The sequence below is a fragment of the Vicia villosa genome, linkage group LG3 (genome assembly GCF_029867415.1).
Source record: "Vicia villosa cultivar HV-30 ecotype Madison, WI linkage group LG3, Vvil1.0, whole genome shotgun sequence".
Taxonomy (NCBI): domain Eukaryota; kingdom Viridiplantae; phylum Streptophyta; class Magnoliopsida; order Fabales; family Fabaceae; genus Vicia; species Vicia villosa.
Genome location: NC_081182.1, coordinates 68,261,103 through 68,278,077, shown reverse-complemented (window position 1 = coordinate 68,278,077; position 16,975 = coordinate 68,261,103). Strand labels below are relative to the sequence as shown.

Sequence of the window (16,975 nt, the reverse complement as noted above, 5' to 3'; positions counted from 1 at the left end):
ATAAATTAATTTTTATTTTAATATTCTCTGTAAAAAAATGTAATGTTTTGGATAGACAATGTAGTTTGTAAACAAATTAATTTATTAATATTCTGTGTAAACAATGCAAAGAGTTTTTTTTAAAAATATTTATCTTACCCCTCGATTTGATTGATCAATCGAGATGTATGAGGCGCTTTTTTTGTAAATAATAAAAGTGCAGATGATGGGGTTTGAATCCATGCACAAATAAATTTACCCCTCGGTGTTTTAAAAACCGGGGTGTTAAGTCATTACTTTTTATGATGCCATTCGTTACCTCGCTTTTTTAGCCGAGGTAAAATACATTTCGCGTCCGAGGTTAAAAGCGCTTTTTGTAGTTGTGTCACATCTTGTCGATTGAAGATTGCAATAAGTAGTAGTTTCACTCTTAAGTTTATATTTTCTTTTCATTATTGTCTATATATGTTAAGCTAATACTTCTTTTGTATTTGTCATGATCACCATGAGCTAAACTATTTATGTAAAGCAATGTGAAATTTAATGGGAAGTAATCCTTTGTTTGAAATTATGTGATTTTATTGATGTTTTTTGTTATAAGATTTACTATTTTATATTTATGTCTTTGGTTGATCATCTTAGAAATATGTCAAAGCTAGTTAATGATGAGGAATCTATTAACAAGTGAAACTCATGATAAATATGGTTGAAAATAGTATAATATGAATATTTGCTAATTAGTTGCTTATGAATAAAGAACTGCAACTTTAGAGAGAAGTAAAACTTATGAAAGACATGCAAAAATATTAATGTGAAACTTAGGAATTTATTCTTTGACTTAGTTTCATTTATATGATGTTGTAGGCATACACCATTAGATCACTTTCTTACCACATATATCACGACAAATCTCATCATACACATAATATATGAAAAGTATTAAATGGATTATTGTCCAACATGCCTCTCACACTTGTTTAAACTTCTTTAATCTTACACCATATTGCTTAAATATGAATTTGTGACAACAACTATTATTATTATTATCTTTTACTCATGACTATTCACAAATTTTGATCTCGAGGAATCAACTAAAGTTAATTCAATCCATGTGTGAACGATACTCTTACTCTTTTATCACTTTCTACTATTGGACTATGTATATTTGCCTATGTGTTTAATATAAATTCACAACAACGAGGGATCTAAAAATAAATAAAATTCATTTTATATTGATGTTACAAGATATTGAGGAAATTATGGGTTGTAGTAGTGTTGTTAGGGGTTTGAGAAATTGAATTTTGGGTGAGAGATTGAAGTAAAATGTGCATGTGGACAGAATGAGTTTGTTATTAAGGTGTTTTATAAATGTAGTTTGTTTATAAAGTTATGGTGCAAGGAGGATGTTGTTGAAACGGGGGTATAAAGTAAGTTTGTTGTCGTGTGGGTTAGGTGAAGTGGTATAGGTATGGGTTGCTGAGGTATGTTGATTTTTGGGAAAATCGTTGGCTATAGTATGGTTGAGTTTTGGGATATAAATTGACGTTTGTGGGTGTGGGTCTCTTGTTCAGGGAAAGACGAGATATTTTGTTGGTTTGAAGTAGGAACGTGTTCCTGATGTCATTTAGAAAAATAATTATTAGAGGGATAAATACATGAAATCAATTTAAATCAAGCCATAAACTTTCATATTTACTTAAATTTCCCATCCATTATTGTGCCTTTCAAGACAAACATATGTAGGTTCCTCCACTCATCTTACCCGTCTTTGTTCAGTATGATATAATGTAGTTTCCACGACTTGATCACAATCATTTTATGATGTTTTTTAAGGCATCTGGGTAGATCGGGTATCTCTTGGTAGCCAAACTGAAGTTTGACCTTATCCATTTGATGCATTTTAACAATACATAATATATCAAATGAATGGTTGCACTTCAAATAAAGCTATCATTATAGTCACTTGACATATAATCAAAATAAGGCTTCCATGTAAACTGAAACATAATATATAATTTTTTTTAGTGTATGAAATTTAAATTAAGAAATAACTGAGACATAATTAAGAGAAATAGATTAAATTTTGAGCTTCAAGATCAATTTCATTTCAATATCTAACGAGGTAATGATGTGGATTATTTAGATAATTCATCCTTTTGCAATACCATATAATATAAAAAAATGAAATGTATATATTAAATATGTTAACAATACAAAGGAATGTAATACAGTGCATACAAATTTTAATTTTTCCTAATATGTATGAATGTGTAGTGGGTTTTTGAGTGATTACGGCTATTAATGTCAAACGTGAAAAAAAAAAAAACAAGCTTTGAGCACTAAAATGCATCCTCGCATACCTTGAATGCCTCTTTGAGCGAATCTACACATGGCGCTATAAAGTGTAGCTAAATAAGTTAACCTCTTACTGTACTTACTTGCCTCATCAAATTTATAAATAATGGTAGCCGACAACCATGCACTGTATGATTTAATTTGTATGACATTATTAGTTGATCGATGAACAGTAGCATGTAAATCTTGGCATGGTGTATTATATCTTCTTTGGTGGATTATTATGTCAAGAGATTATAAGTTATAATACTTTTAAGTCATTTTAACTTCACATTTCCCTTTTAATTGACTACTTGGTGGAGGTTAACCCACACATTGCAATCCATTTCACTACAAACATTTATAACATTACAATCCATGAAAAGATCCAAAAGCATACTTAAGTCTTCCAATATTAATATATATTCATTGGTTGAAAAATGAAATGTATGTGTTTCGGATCTTCATCTCTCTAATAATACTACAACAAACATGGAGTATATAGTAAGACTATCGAGCTTTATGACATGAGAAAAACATACAAGAAAATATGGACTGCAAAGAACAAGACAAGCATATCTATCTAGAAGAACTATGAGACCTCGTATAATATAATTGGAGACAATTCATGCATATTCAAAATAAATAATACAAATGGGTGGTTGATAAGTGCGTTTTTGTAGTTATTTTGGTTTATAGTTTTGGTGCACTTATCTACTATTTTTCCTTAACTTGTACGTGTTTTAGCGTATATTACATAAATACGTATAATTTTGTATTTAATCGAGTTTTAGTGTATTTTTGTATTGTTTGATAGTTTTCTATTCATTTTTATAGGTATTGAGGCGTATTTGGAGCATGAGCAATAACATTTCAAAGACACAACTTCAAACGCGCGATTTTGAGCAACTAATCAATGAATAAGGCTCAAAATCAAAGAAAAACCATCTAAGAAAGAAAAGTGGAAAAGAGGAGAAATAAGAGAAAAGAGAAAGGGAGAAAAAGGAGGCAACCCTATGAGGAGAAATCAACTAAGGTAAGGGTGGTTCTTCATTTTATCATGGGGTAATGTGATTGTATGTAATAGATAGTAACATGTTAGGATTTGGGTATTTTGATTCTAGGTTTTAACATGTAAGGTTTTATTGAGATTCCATTAAATTGATGATCAAATAATGTCTTGATGTTAATAATTGTTTCTATATGATGAATACTTCTATTTCATGAATTTTGGTTGTTTGGATGGATTTTTGGGTGAAAAATCGTGTGGGACAGAATATGTCCGTAGTAGAGTTTTTCTGCATAATTGTTAGGGCGCTTAGCACGGTGGACCGAGATTAGCACGGTGTGCTTTTCAAATTTTATATTTTTGAAAACTCAACTAGGTCATGTATGCTATTGATTTATCATGAATTTTCTGAAATTTTTTAAAAATGTTTGGATGACTTTTGAAGCAATTCTTTGTGAAAACATAATACTTGAATTTTGTGATTATGTATGTTATGAATTGCAATTGGTTATGAATTTACACAATTAGCCCATAAACACACCTACACAATTAGCCCATATAATATACCTACTATATGTTGGGATTAGTGTTTGTGTATCGAGGACATGATTGAAGGAAAATGTTGGCTTCAAGGGAAAGTATACACAGAAAATTGCAATAAAGGGATTGTAGAAAAAGTTCTAAAATCCAAAACTCATAATGTCATGTAATTTAATTGTCTGAGATTCTATTTCACAATTCATGAAAATGTGAACCATAACGAGGAGCAATCAACAGGACATTTCAACGCAGACCTCCAAAGACAATTGTGGAAAATTTTAATTTTTCCATGTGTCTTGTTCAGATGTTATTGCATCATATTTTAGTATTTGCCAAGACTACTATATTCACATACCACATGTGTACAAACACTACTACAAAATAAGTCTTTCATAACACAATATTACAACGACATTGTTGTTAATCGTGGTAATAATTTGTTTTTGGCGCTTTTTTTGTATTTACTAAAAGACATTTTACTACGGTCATAATTAACAAGCGTAGTCAGATGTACCTAGAGTGAAAGAGTTTGAATCCCAACTCCAACAACTTTCCATTTATTATGACAAAATGAGTTTGACCTTGTATATCACCACGGTTATTTTAGTTAACTGTAGTGTAAAGTTCAACCATTCCATCACGATTCATCTTACCAACCATGATGAAAGGTGTTACATAGTTATATATAAGCGAAATTATCTCTCGCTCGGTACATAAAATCCATATCTCTCAAAAGAAAACCCTAATATTTATTTCACTCGTCTCTCTCAAAAGAAAACCCTAACATCTATTTCACTCGTCTCTCTCAAAAGAGAATCCTAACATCTATGTCAGTTATCTCACTCATATTGAAACCCCAAACTTATATAGTGATTTGTCTTCTTCAAATCTTAGGAAATGGCTACCTTAAAGTGAGTGCTGCATACATGTGTAACTGCTACAAACTTATGGATTAACACATGTTTGTTGCTCTCACTTCAGCTTCATCCTTCTTTCCTTTCATTTTGACCCTGAGATCCCACCTCATTTTAAAAAGAGTGTGATCATCATCATCATCATCATCATTATCATCATCATCATATTCATTATCATCATTCATAATCAATCATGCATCATTTACTAACCAAAAATATACAAAAAAAAAAATTGTGTTTGCTTGTTGCTTGTTTCACAAGGTAGGTGACTGATCAAAAGGCTCAAGCAAATCAGGGTTCTAAGGCTCACAAAGGAGCTCAAGAATTTTCATATTCTCAAGTGATTCCCCTCATCAATATCCAAGCCCAAATATGGATCAATTCAAGATCAACAACTTCCAAATTCATTTGGTCCACAATTAGGGTTTTTGACCTAATTCATCTGGGAAGTTGACTTTTGGTCAAAGCATGGTTCCATGGCTCAAATAATGATTCAAGGATCTCCAATTCCTCATCAAAATCCACTCACATTATTCATTTGGTTAGAATATCTTGATTCAACTGTAATTACAGAAATGCAATTCATTTGGAAAAAGTCAACTGTTCAAGATCACCTTTGACTTTTGAGGAATTTGGTCAACCATAGACTTTTGAAGATCAAAATCGTGAATATATGATTATTGAAGTCATTTAATCAAGAAAAATCAATAAAATCAATCAAGAACCAAATTGTCAACAAAAGTCAAAGTTGGAAAATCCTAAACACTTAGAAAATTTGGTGTTTTTGCCTAAAAAAGTTCAAACTCCATGCACAAGTTTCACCAAGATCCAAGTTGAATTAGAAAAATCTTTCAACATGAAAGTTTTAGACCTTGATCCAAACTACAACTTTTCTAATGACAACTCTTTCCCTAAAAATGATTCATTTGAGAGATATGAGCTCGTGAAGTTTCATTCAACACTTAGAAAATTTTCAAAATATTTTTAACCTAGATTTTCACTAACTTTGTGGGCACTTTACACCAAATTGCAAGATGAATTTGAACAAACACCAAACATGAAAATTTTAGAGCATGTTTGGGGCTTTCCAAAAGTATTAGAACTCCTCCGTAGCATTTGTGATCTAGGAGAATCGAAAGGATGAAAATGCTAATCCATTCTTGAATTTCAAGTCTATTTCCATGAAGAACCAAGTTGGAACTTGGAACCAAACCTACCAAATCTGCAAGAACAGGTCCATTAACTTGTAAATCTCCCTCTAATCAAAAGATTACACGAGTGTTTGATCTATTGTCCAAATGCTTTGATCATTGCCCATTGAATTACTCCATGTATGGCACAAAGTTAACACTTCCATTCTTGTAAAGCCACTTTAATCACCAACAGCTCTTGCTTGGAGCTCTTAACTTGTTTTCTCTGCACCAAAAGTGATTCAAATCCAACAAGCAACCTCCTACTTTGCAGAAGAATCACCCTAAGTCATGTATAAAGCATTGCAAGTACCATGGAGACCATAACTTTCTCATTTCTTCACAAACAAGCAAAGTGACATAACTTGAGCATGGGAACTCCAAATGATATGATTTTCCCCCAAAAAAACACATTTTGTGCCTTTAAATAGAGGCCATTGGTTCTGAATTGAAACACACAAAACATCTCAAAGTCACTACCTCATTTGAAAGCTTCAAAATTGTCACTTGTACAAACTTGTGCATTTTGTGTTATATGGAGTACCGTAGATGTCAGGGGTGCTAATACCTTCCTCTTGCATAACCAACCCCTATACCTTAGATCTCTAATAAGTTTATTAATTTTGATTTTAAAAACTTTTGTGGGTTTATTTCGCTCTTTCTCCCATTTCCTTTGAAAACAATAAAGCACGGTGGCGACTCTACTAAAATATCTGAGCTAAGTCAATCAATGACTCTAGTCTCAAAATTTTCACCGCTACAGAAAGGAGTTGAAGAACTAGGAGCATTAAAACAAGTTCTAACAATTAAAGAGAAAAATGCGGATAAAGAGCTGGAGAATTATTGTTTAGCATTGAATGTGTAACTTGTTCTTCTAATATAACTTAATTTGTCATATTATAGTGTTCTAGATCACACTGAAAGGTTATAGGTTTAGTGAGCATTGGAGAAATAAGCATTCCATTTAATTTATAATAAACACAGTGTATATATCACAACGGTTGTTTAGAACAGCCGTTGTTAAATGTTTTTCTTTAAAGCATATCACATCAGTTGTTTGAAGTAACAGTTGTGAAAGATAGTGTGCTACTTGACTTATAATCACAGTCACGCGACCGTGGTGAAAAGCATCATACATACAACCACCTCTTACGTCACAACGATTAGTTAGACATTGTGGTATCTCTTTTCCAACAGTTGTGGTATCTGTTTTACGTAGTAGTGAAAGTTGTTAATGTCCTTAAAGTATGCAAGAAAAGTTTCCTTGGTGTTTCCCATGAATATTATTGACCTCACTATGAAAGGGATACTCTTTGTCACAATGAGTCCATGGGAAGGAAAAAAGAAGATGTCCAAATAGTACTAGCATTAAAATCAAAATGGACAATGTTGGGAAACATAAAAGAAAATGTAGGATTTGTCGTCAAACCAGCAATAACTGCAAAAATTACCCAAATGCTACCGACAATTCTAATTAAGTATGTTTATTTATTTTTGTTATATTTTCATCTTATAATAAAATTAGTAATTAATCAAATGTTGCCTTCGTTTTTGCATGAAGAACAATTTTTATTTAAAATTAACAACATCTAGTTAGAACATAATATGAATAGACAGAGTATTCTCAAATTTTTAGAAGTCCTGTGTAAGAAGTTGAAGTTAACTTTAGTTGAGTCGTGAAATTTTTTCAAGTGGTCCTATTTAACTGTAAATTAAATGTGGAATATGTATATGGAAATCATTTGCTATAGCTTAATTAAATAAAAGTGAGACTTAAACTATCTTGCACATTCTTAAAAACGACTTCGAATAAACATAAAATAAAGTTACATTACATCAATATAAAATCAAAATACTTCTTACATAACTTTTACACCACCGCAATCAAGCCACCCTTCTACTTCTCTAGCAACTTCTTTATGTGTGTGTCAAACATTCTTACATGTTACATCTAAATCATTCTGAAGTTCCAACTTACTCTTAATCATATAGCCAGGGACGGAGCTATGTATATAATTAACGGGGCATATGCCCCCACTAATATTCCACTCATTTATATAACATATAATACTAATATGTACAAACAACTTTATTATGACATATATGTTAAGTTCTCCAAAACTCAAATTCATTACACCATATGTAAAACAATTGCAATGGTACGATTTAGCTAACTATGTTTTATATGTAATGTAATACAAATCGCTAAGATGATACTAATTATGTTTTTTATTATATCATATGTAATATCTATTGATATTAAATATAGTTAAGTATATATTTTTAATATTTATTGCAGATAGTTAATTATATTTTATAGATAAGACAATGGTTAATTGAAAATTTTAGTTGAAACTAATATGTTATATCAATATTTTAAAATATTATATTTATTTATTCAAATTTAATAATTTAAGTTATAATATTTATTTATCAATAAACATGTTTCACTAGTGTCTCTAAGATTTTGTAAAATTAATGTGATAAATACTTATAACCTTTATTTGAATTTTAACCCGAAATCTCGTAGTTATATAATATTTATAATTATTATCATTTTGTTTATGTATTAAAAATATTTATAATAGTGATGTATATTTTTTAAAATAATATATAATTTACACACAAAAGTAATACATTATCAAATTTTGAATACAATTTAATTAGTATACATATTGTTAATCTAAATTTTTTATTAGTAATATAAGAAAGTGACATAATAATGAAAAATAATTCAATATATATACAATTAATTTTTATGTCCCAAAAATATGTATAATTTAAATTATATATATATATATATATATATATATATATATATATATATATATATATATATATATATATATATATATATATATATATATATATATATATATATATATATATATATATATATATATATCACATCTTAAATTTTCTGGCTCCTTCCCTGCATATAGCATACAATCATTTGAGATATCATCCTTCGGGTGTTATGTATGGATATCAAAATTTTAATTTTCTTATCTTTCTAGTACAATCACCTAACTTTAAAAATTATTGTTCAAGCATGAAATCAACTCTTTGAAATTCTAATATGGATCTTGGGATATGCTCGTATCCCTATCCGTATTATTATTACTAAAAACTTATAAATAATATTGTGCGCCAATACATTATCTGATCCCCATACATATTGTGCATCAGTACACCTAAATGATCAAAATTGTGTTGCAGCAACTCACTTCCCAACACAACTAAATTTTCATTACATGGACTATATGCTAGATAATCTATCTAGAAATTGGCTAAAATTTTCATCAGTATCCAACAAGCTAATTCTTACATATTTTGGGCTAACCCCAAACTGTCTTCCACTTCTGGTTAAGATCTTGTGTTCTCTAAGGAAGCTTTCACAGTCTTCCACATTTCCCTCACATTTCAACCACACAAAAGCTGCAAAATATATCATTATATACATTAGCACTCCTACAACAAATTTACCTCAAAATCTTCAATTAAATTAAACTTTAGTTTATAGTAAGTATAAAGTATATAGTATGTACCTGGTTGAGGTTCCAACACCTGATTGAAAAAGTTACAGAAAGCAGGAGAAAATTGAGGCAAACTGAACAATTCACCACGGTCTACTACTTCTCTCAGCAGCTTCCACCTCTTTGTCATGACCTTATGGCTGAACTCGAAGAATGAGTCACCCTCTAGAGAGTTTTCTTGTTTGCAACTATCAGAAACCGCGCTTAAAATCTTAGCAGCCCGGAGCTGTGAATCCTTTGAGACTCCTATTGAGTTTAACTCTATGAACTTGGTCATTTTCTTTGCTACTTCTTTGTCTTTCACAAGTGCCCACCTAGAAGAACAAAAAGGACGCATTTTTTTTACTTTTCCAATTTATTATAAGTAGTTATGATTTTTTCGTCAAAAAAAAAAAAGTAGTTATGGTTTTATGGAGTTATATGTAACTTACCCTATGCGCGATCCTGCATGACCGGTGATTTTTGAGAGAGTAAAAAGGGTTAGATCATTATCTGCAGGAAATGATATAGGAGTGTATTGCGGCCAGTAATATGCAAGGTCGTGAACCAGAAGTCCCTGACTACGGTTAACCTTAGAGGTCCTCGCATGTCCATCAGGATTATTCGGTGAAGTTATCAGTTCAATGTAGGGACCATCTTTCTCGTAACTATTTGCATCACCTCCCCATTTGTATAGCCCGGATTTTAGAAAATCCGTCATTGTTAGGTATGACTGCAATGCAAATTACAAACTAGTACTAATTAATCATCAAACACATAAAGACACACCAGACACGACACCAATATTACATCATCATGAATGATAATTTTAAAAAATGAATAAATTAAATGTATTACATGTGCTGATGCCATGTTAGTGTCTGACACTAATGCGTATGAGACAACAAACATGCCAAAGATTAATGTCAAATTAAGGCATGTGACCCTTCAACAAAAGATGCAACAAGTATACATGCAAAAGTAGTACCACTACTACATAATAGGAGACAAAATAGATAAGAAAATGGTATGAATACATTGAATGTGATAATTAATTAATATCCATTTCAGAAAAATCTCACATGGCCTAAAAATAGACAAGAGAATCAATCCATGTAATAAATAAATATTGATGAATCATGCAACATGCATAAGCAAGAAAAAAGAAAAGGGCACTGACAGAGTAGTAGGGTGCGGCACAGACAACGTCGATTGGTTGAGTTGCTTGAGAATGAGAGAGAGCATATAGTGCAGCAAGAAACAGTTGAGAGGAACCTGTCCCTACAACAATGTAACGTCCTTCAGTTACTGCATTCCCGACCACTCTGTGCAACCTCATTACCTCCTTTGCAAACTCTGCCTCAAGAAACCAGCATATGTTGGACACATCCACAAAATAGCTCATGGATTGCCATCCTTTGATTGTTATACTTGTCTTGTCACCACTTTGTCTCCAATATCTCTCATACACTGTCGGATTGCCACTGCATTTTATTTAAGTCAACTTATCACAATTCATTTTTTAAATATATTTATTTTAAATTTAACATCTTGCTTTGCAACCAACTAGTCTAAAGGTATCAATCTCACTGTCCACTAGCAGAGACTCATTTAAAGTCAGAGCAAAATTTTATATAAATTAAATCAAGATAAATATTATTAATATCTAACAGAGTTCGAATCTAAGACACAGACCGGAGTATGCTCTTAAATTTCAAATCTTTACCGACATGTCAACATAATTTATTTATTTTTAAATAAAATAAATTTTACATTCATGAACTTTTCTCATGCGACATAAGATGGACAGAGGACAGAACTATTGACCCTTCTTGTAGTGACAAAAATTTATATATCCATAAATCACCTAGTTCTGTCCCCAAATCTTAGTGAGGACTAATAATTATTTTTGGATCGGTTTCGATTAGGGCTAGGAGCAATGAACATGTAAGAAGGGAGTATTTAATAAGGGGGTACATCTACATGTGTCAGGTTATGGAAAATAAAAGAAAAAACTCAAGTGTCCACATGAGCCAAACAATGAAAATTAAGATGTGTAATGTATAATGCATTGACAATTATGAGATTCACAGTAAATGGAAAAAGCTAATAGGACAGAAATCATTGGAGGTGGAGTTCCATTTATGTAGGACCCACAATGAAGTGATTAATTATAGATTCAGATTCCATAAACCATATGGAAATGGAGATAATTGAATGATTAAAAAGCACATAAAAAGTTTATATGATTGAATGATTTAAATTTGTGCGGCCAAAAGTAGTCTAAAATAGAAAAAAAAGTTGTAAAAATCTAATGTCACTCAAACACCCCAAAAGACAGTTTCATATGATAGGATTACAATGTATCTTAATTCATGCAGTCTCACACTTATTCATATTTAGAATGTGAAATTATAGTTATAAAATCATTGAGTAATTAAAATAATAATCTTAGTCCAGATTAAAAGGTTGGCCTAATTATGTATGTGATGATTTTGGTATAAAAAATGTCAACTGAGGACCCGTTGATAGTGGTGGTGTAGTGGTGCTGCCTAGTTAAGTAATGTCACGACCCTATAGAGGGCTACCTCCAAAATTGGTGGCTTGGACCTATCTCTAGTCTACTTAGCTGGTAAATTTAAAAATTAGGGTGTGACCGCATGGTGTAAAAGCCAGCAGTAGCTTCAAGAAAATTGACGGTGGAGAGTGTGTACAAACGTGTAGTAGCGAAGACCTGCATTGCTACTAAACACACACTAAACTTATACAGTACTTGGTAAATTTAAAAACTACACGTGTGTATAAGCTAGTAGATGAAGTTTCTTGAAAAATTTACGGTGAAAGGAGTATAAACTTATTGTACAGGTGATTTGTATTTCTATCGAGTAGACTTATTTAACTAAATTTTGAAAATGGTAGATGAGATAGTTCAGATGGTATTTGTTAGTTGAATTAAGGGGGTTGTTGATTTAAAGTTTAACTCTTGATAACTACGTTTATTTGTAAATAAATTATTGATGATTTATGAATTAACAACTTTAAAAATAAAATAAAAACTAAATTTTGAAAGATTTTTGGAGAGAAGAGTTTTGGATTGTAATGTATATAATTTGGTGTTAATTTAAGAATTTTTTAAAAATTGAATATTTAATATAATAAAGTTATATAATATTTCAAAAAAAAACATTTATTTTGTTTTACCAAATATTTTATAGTATTTTAGTCAAGGATCCAACATTGAATTCCATATTAGTACAATAAATGAACTAAGTTTAATTTATGGAAAAAATATTATATTTTTAAGGATAATACCAAAATTGATAGTGGTCCTAGGAAGACTCATTCTAACACTATTTTTTAAAAAATATTCACTATTTTGTTTGTGGAAATATATGTGAGTGCTATTAATCTATTTGACATTCAATTTCAAACTAGTATGATATTTAATTTTAAAATAATAATTAAGATCTACATATATTTTATTAAATTAAAAAAATAAATGTTAAAACATAATATTAAATTGGCTTTTTTAATTAATATTATATTTACATTTTTATCAAATATTATATTCTGAACCTAAAATTCTTTTAATTTTTAGGTTTAACTATTCCAAAATAGTTAAAACAGTTAAAATAATCCTTCCACTCTATAATATTAAAGTGAATATTGTTAATACATAGTCTATTTATGATTATATTTCTTCAAAGTTACTCTATTATATTCTACCAAATGAGCAACATTAGGAGGTAATATTTTGACTAATATGTCTGTAGGTTGGAATGACATATTAAGTTTTATCAAATTTGTTATCCAATTCAATCAAATTTTATTAGTTTGAATAAAATCAAAAACTTGTTTTTTTATAATAAACTCAAATAATTTTTACATCAATCAATTATTTTTATTAGTTGGTTTAGGTTGGATAATTAATACATAACATTCCACTATTTTAAAAATCTCTTATAAAACTATTACATAACATTACCATATTTGATTCGAGTTGTAATTGAAGGGATTTAGGTGAAATGTGAATTGGGTTGGTTTGGATATGAATTTGAACTCATATGGGTTATATAATTTTTTTGTCTTAAAATAAATGTAGTTAAAAAAATTTGTCTTTTTCACTATCCTAAAATTAGTGTAGTTAAAGAAATTGTTCTAAAATAATTATCTCATTATCTTTTCAATACATTATTAATTAATTTGTACCAATTTCACTTCTAATAAATATTGTCTGCATATTAACAAAAAAATATTATCTACATTATTTTCAAATTATTAAATTATATTATATATTTATAACAATGTATAATAATCAATAATAATTAAAAGAAGTTTGTAAAATTATTATATTTATTTTTTAATTATTAGTTTTTTTAATATGTGTATATCAATCTTTAAAATATTTATTTTGTGATGTAGCTTTGAGTTTGGGGCAAAACTAATCATTGTTTCCAATGCAATTGTTTTTACTGTCTCAATCTAAAAATATAATTTTGTTTTAAAATTTATATATATATATATATATATATATATATATATATATATATATATATATATATATATATATATATATATATATATATATATATATTAATTTCTTAAAAAGACTAACAACAATAATTAAAAATAATAATTATATATTTGGTAGTTTTTGAAATCACTTTAAACTATTTATTTTGAAATTATTATGAATATTGTGATTAAACACATAGAAATAATGTATCAATTATAATAATTGATTAAAAATTTATAATGTATTATTTAAACAAATATGAAAGTGTCTAAAGGAAAAAAAAACAGTATCAAAAAAGTTAAAAGTGATTTTATGAGTTAAAAAACATAATTAGTGTTTTTTAATTTCTTTTGAATTTTTTATAACTAATTTTTTAAAAGTAAAGTTTAAATATTTAAATTTTGTAAAGAAACTCAATTATTTCCTAGTTTTTACCATCAAGAAATTAGAATCCCTCGTATATTTATTTAGCTACTAATTTCTTCATTTTAAAACAACTGTAGTTTAAGATATAAAATTGTTATGTATTAAAAAATACAATAATTATTAGGAAAAATAAAACATTACTTTATTAATTATTGTTTGATTTTCCACTATTATAAATAAAGATAAATATAATGCAATGGAATTTGCACATTACTATTAATTAATTAAATATTGTTTATGTCTTGAAATATAAAACTTTGTCGAACTTTTTAAAATATTATTTTAAAATAAGATTGATTTAAATTGAACATGCTGAAGAAATAATAATGAAACAAAAATCGATACTATTTGAGTGTGTTGTGAGAAAAAATGCACGTTAAAGACAATGACTTATCTCTGTCTATTCTTGAAAATAGAGCAGAGAAGCCTGAAACTACTGTCCTGTCCTAGCTACCCTAAACTCAGACATAGCCAGTAATATTCCCTTTGGCTCAATCATAACAGATTATTTGAATCACAATTTAATCACTTTATCAAAACTTTATGATTCATAAATTGAGTCTATTTATAAGAAAAAATTTATTTTTTAAATTCATAAATTGAATTATTAATATATTTAAATAATATATATTAAATATATTATTTATTCAATAAATTTAAAAAAAAAATTATAAATAAGATGATAGAGAATATTAACGTAACATTAATATAAACTTACTGATCGAGGTTGATAATTCTGTTGCTGCGTGCTTTAACGTCTATGCATGTAGAATTTGCCAAAGACGAAGTGGATGATGACATAACAACACGTGATTTGAGGATATTGCTATGTGTTTTTGTGTCAAAATCTGTTCCATTTTTGTAACAAGAGATGTTGTTGTGTCCTTGTTCACCTTCATAGAGCATTCGCAGTATGAAGCTGACATTTAAAGCGAGTGATAACACTAACAAGTGCTTGGAAGAGAGTAATACTGTATTGGGAATCTTGGCCATGTCCTGTCAAAATGAAAAAGAAAAACAGAGCAAAAGAAAAAGATGAATTATTGATAGAAAGATAGAAAGAAAAAAGTGAGGGAGAGTCTACTAAATTGCTTTCTTTCATTGCATTATAGTACTAATTTATAAAGTTGTGATTTGGGGTGGACCATTTGGGAGGCTATAGAAGCAGCACCTTCGGAATACAAAATTGTTTAATTTTTATATTTTAGAATTTTAAATGTCTTACTTTCTTATATTTAAATGTGTTTTTAACTTTAATCTTTGTTATAAAAAATAAAATAAGTGGTAGCATTTATGAACCAATTGTATTGATGGAATAAAATATATGAATTTTATAATTAAATTTTAAAGGTTGAGTAAAGAAACAACTTCAAAATATAATGTTGAAATTCAAGTGGAAATGGTCCGGTCTCACATCAAAAAATGAAAAATATATTAGATATATAAGTGAAAAGACTCGTGCAGGCAAATGGACGTTTAACCCATTCGAGATTAATTGTCATCTGATACCTATTAGGCAGAGATGAAGGAGAGGGTTGGAGGATTGATTCACTTATATGTTATATACGAGGTGATGTAGCATACCTTAGACCTGGCGATACTAAAGGAGGTTTGGGACAAATTCGAGACTCAATATATGTCAAAGACACTAATGAACTAATTGTTCGCGAAGTAGCGAATATACAATCTGGAGATGCATGAAGGATCCTTTCCGTTAAGAAACTAAAATTGGTTGGAAAATCGGTGGTTGTGATGGACAACGATGCATCTGAGGTTTCGATAAGGAGTGGGATGGGCAACCTCCAAGGTTGGCATTTTAACTCTAAAGTCAATATGTGAAGGTGAAGAGTGAATGAAATTTGAAATTGAAATTGCGTACTTGAGATTATTTGCGTGTTACTTTTACAAAATGGAGCAGTTATAACAACCTATTATTCTCTAGGCACGGAAAGCGGGGATTCAAAACTTCCTTGTCGTGGATGTATTTGGATGTATCTTTGACCTAGATTACCTGTAATCTTCTATAGCGTAACTCCCGTGTGTTGTGAGCAATTTGAAAGAATCGGGACTTCCTTTGGGTGGTCGGCTAATGACCATTCTGGTAGGTCCAAAATAGTTGCCCCTAAGCCATTGTCTTTGTATGACAATGCAAGTTTTATTGTTTATGCCTAATTTATCGATCACACTTTTCATTTAAATGGAAAACCAAGATAAGATGTTACTATTTCTTGGGAACTTGCACCTTTAACGCGCCTCATGCTTCAAAGGTCTTTTCGGCGGTACCCTCATAATGAACTTCGAGAACTTAAACAATTGAGTGTCTCATAGGGGTGATCTGAAGCGTTGATAGGGTTTTATTTCCTTTAGCGAGTTATCATATGATTCTTGAGTGGTCACTTTCACATTTCTTTGGGACATTCTTTTTGCTTCATTATCATATGCATTTTCTACAATGATTTCCCTTATAATACTCGAAGAAAGCAATGTTTATCATGAGTCAAAAATCAAAAGAAGATACTTGTGCTTCTTGGGTAGACCATGTTTCTTCTTTA

At 29.6% G+C, this 16,975-nt stretch overlaps 1 protein-coding gene across 1 annotated transcript; it reads right to left on the bottom strand.

Moving 5' to 3' along the window:
• Window positions 1-9,079: 9,079 nt before the first annotated feature.
• LOC131656030 (tryptophan aminotransferase-related protein 2-like) lies at window positions 9,080-15,498 on the bottom strand. The gene is made up of 5 exons (XM_058925811.1): window positions 15,142-15,498; window positions 10,662-10,965; window positions 9,934-10,214; window positions 9,515-9,816; window positions 9,080-9,404 (listed from the first exon to the last, which is right to left on the bottom strand). Exons 1-5 carry the CDS (start codon window positions 15,414-15,416, stop codon window positions 9,226-9,228), a joined length of 1,341 nt encoding a protein of 446 aa, XP_058781794.1. The 5' UTR covers window positions 15,417-15,498; the 3' UTR covers window positions 9,080-9,225.
• Between the last annotated feature and the right edge of the window lie 1,477 nt (window positions 15,499-16,975).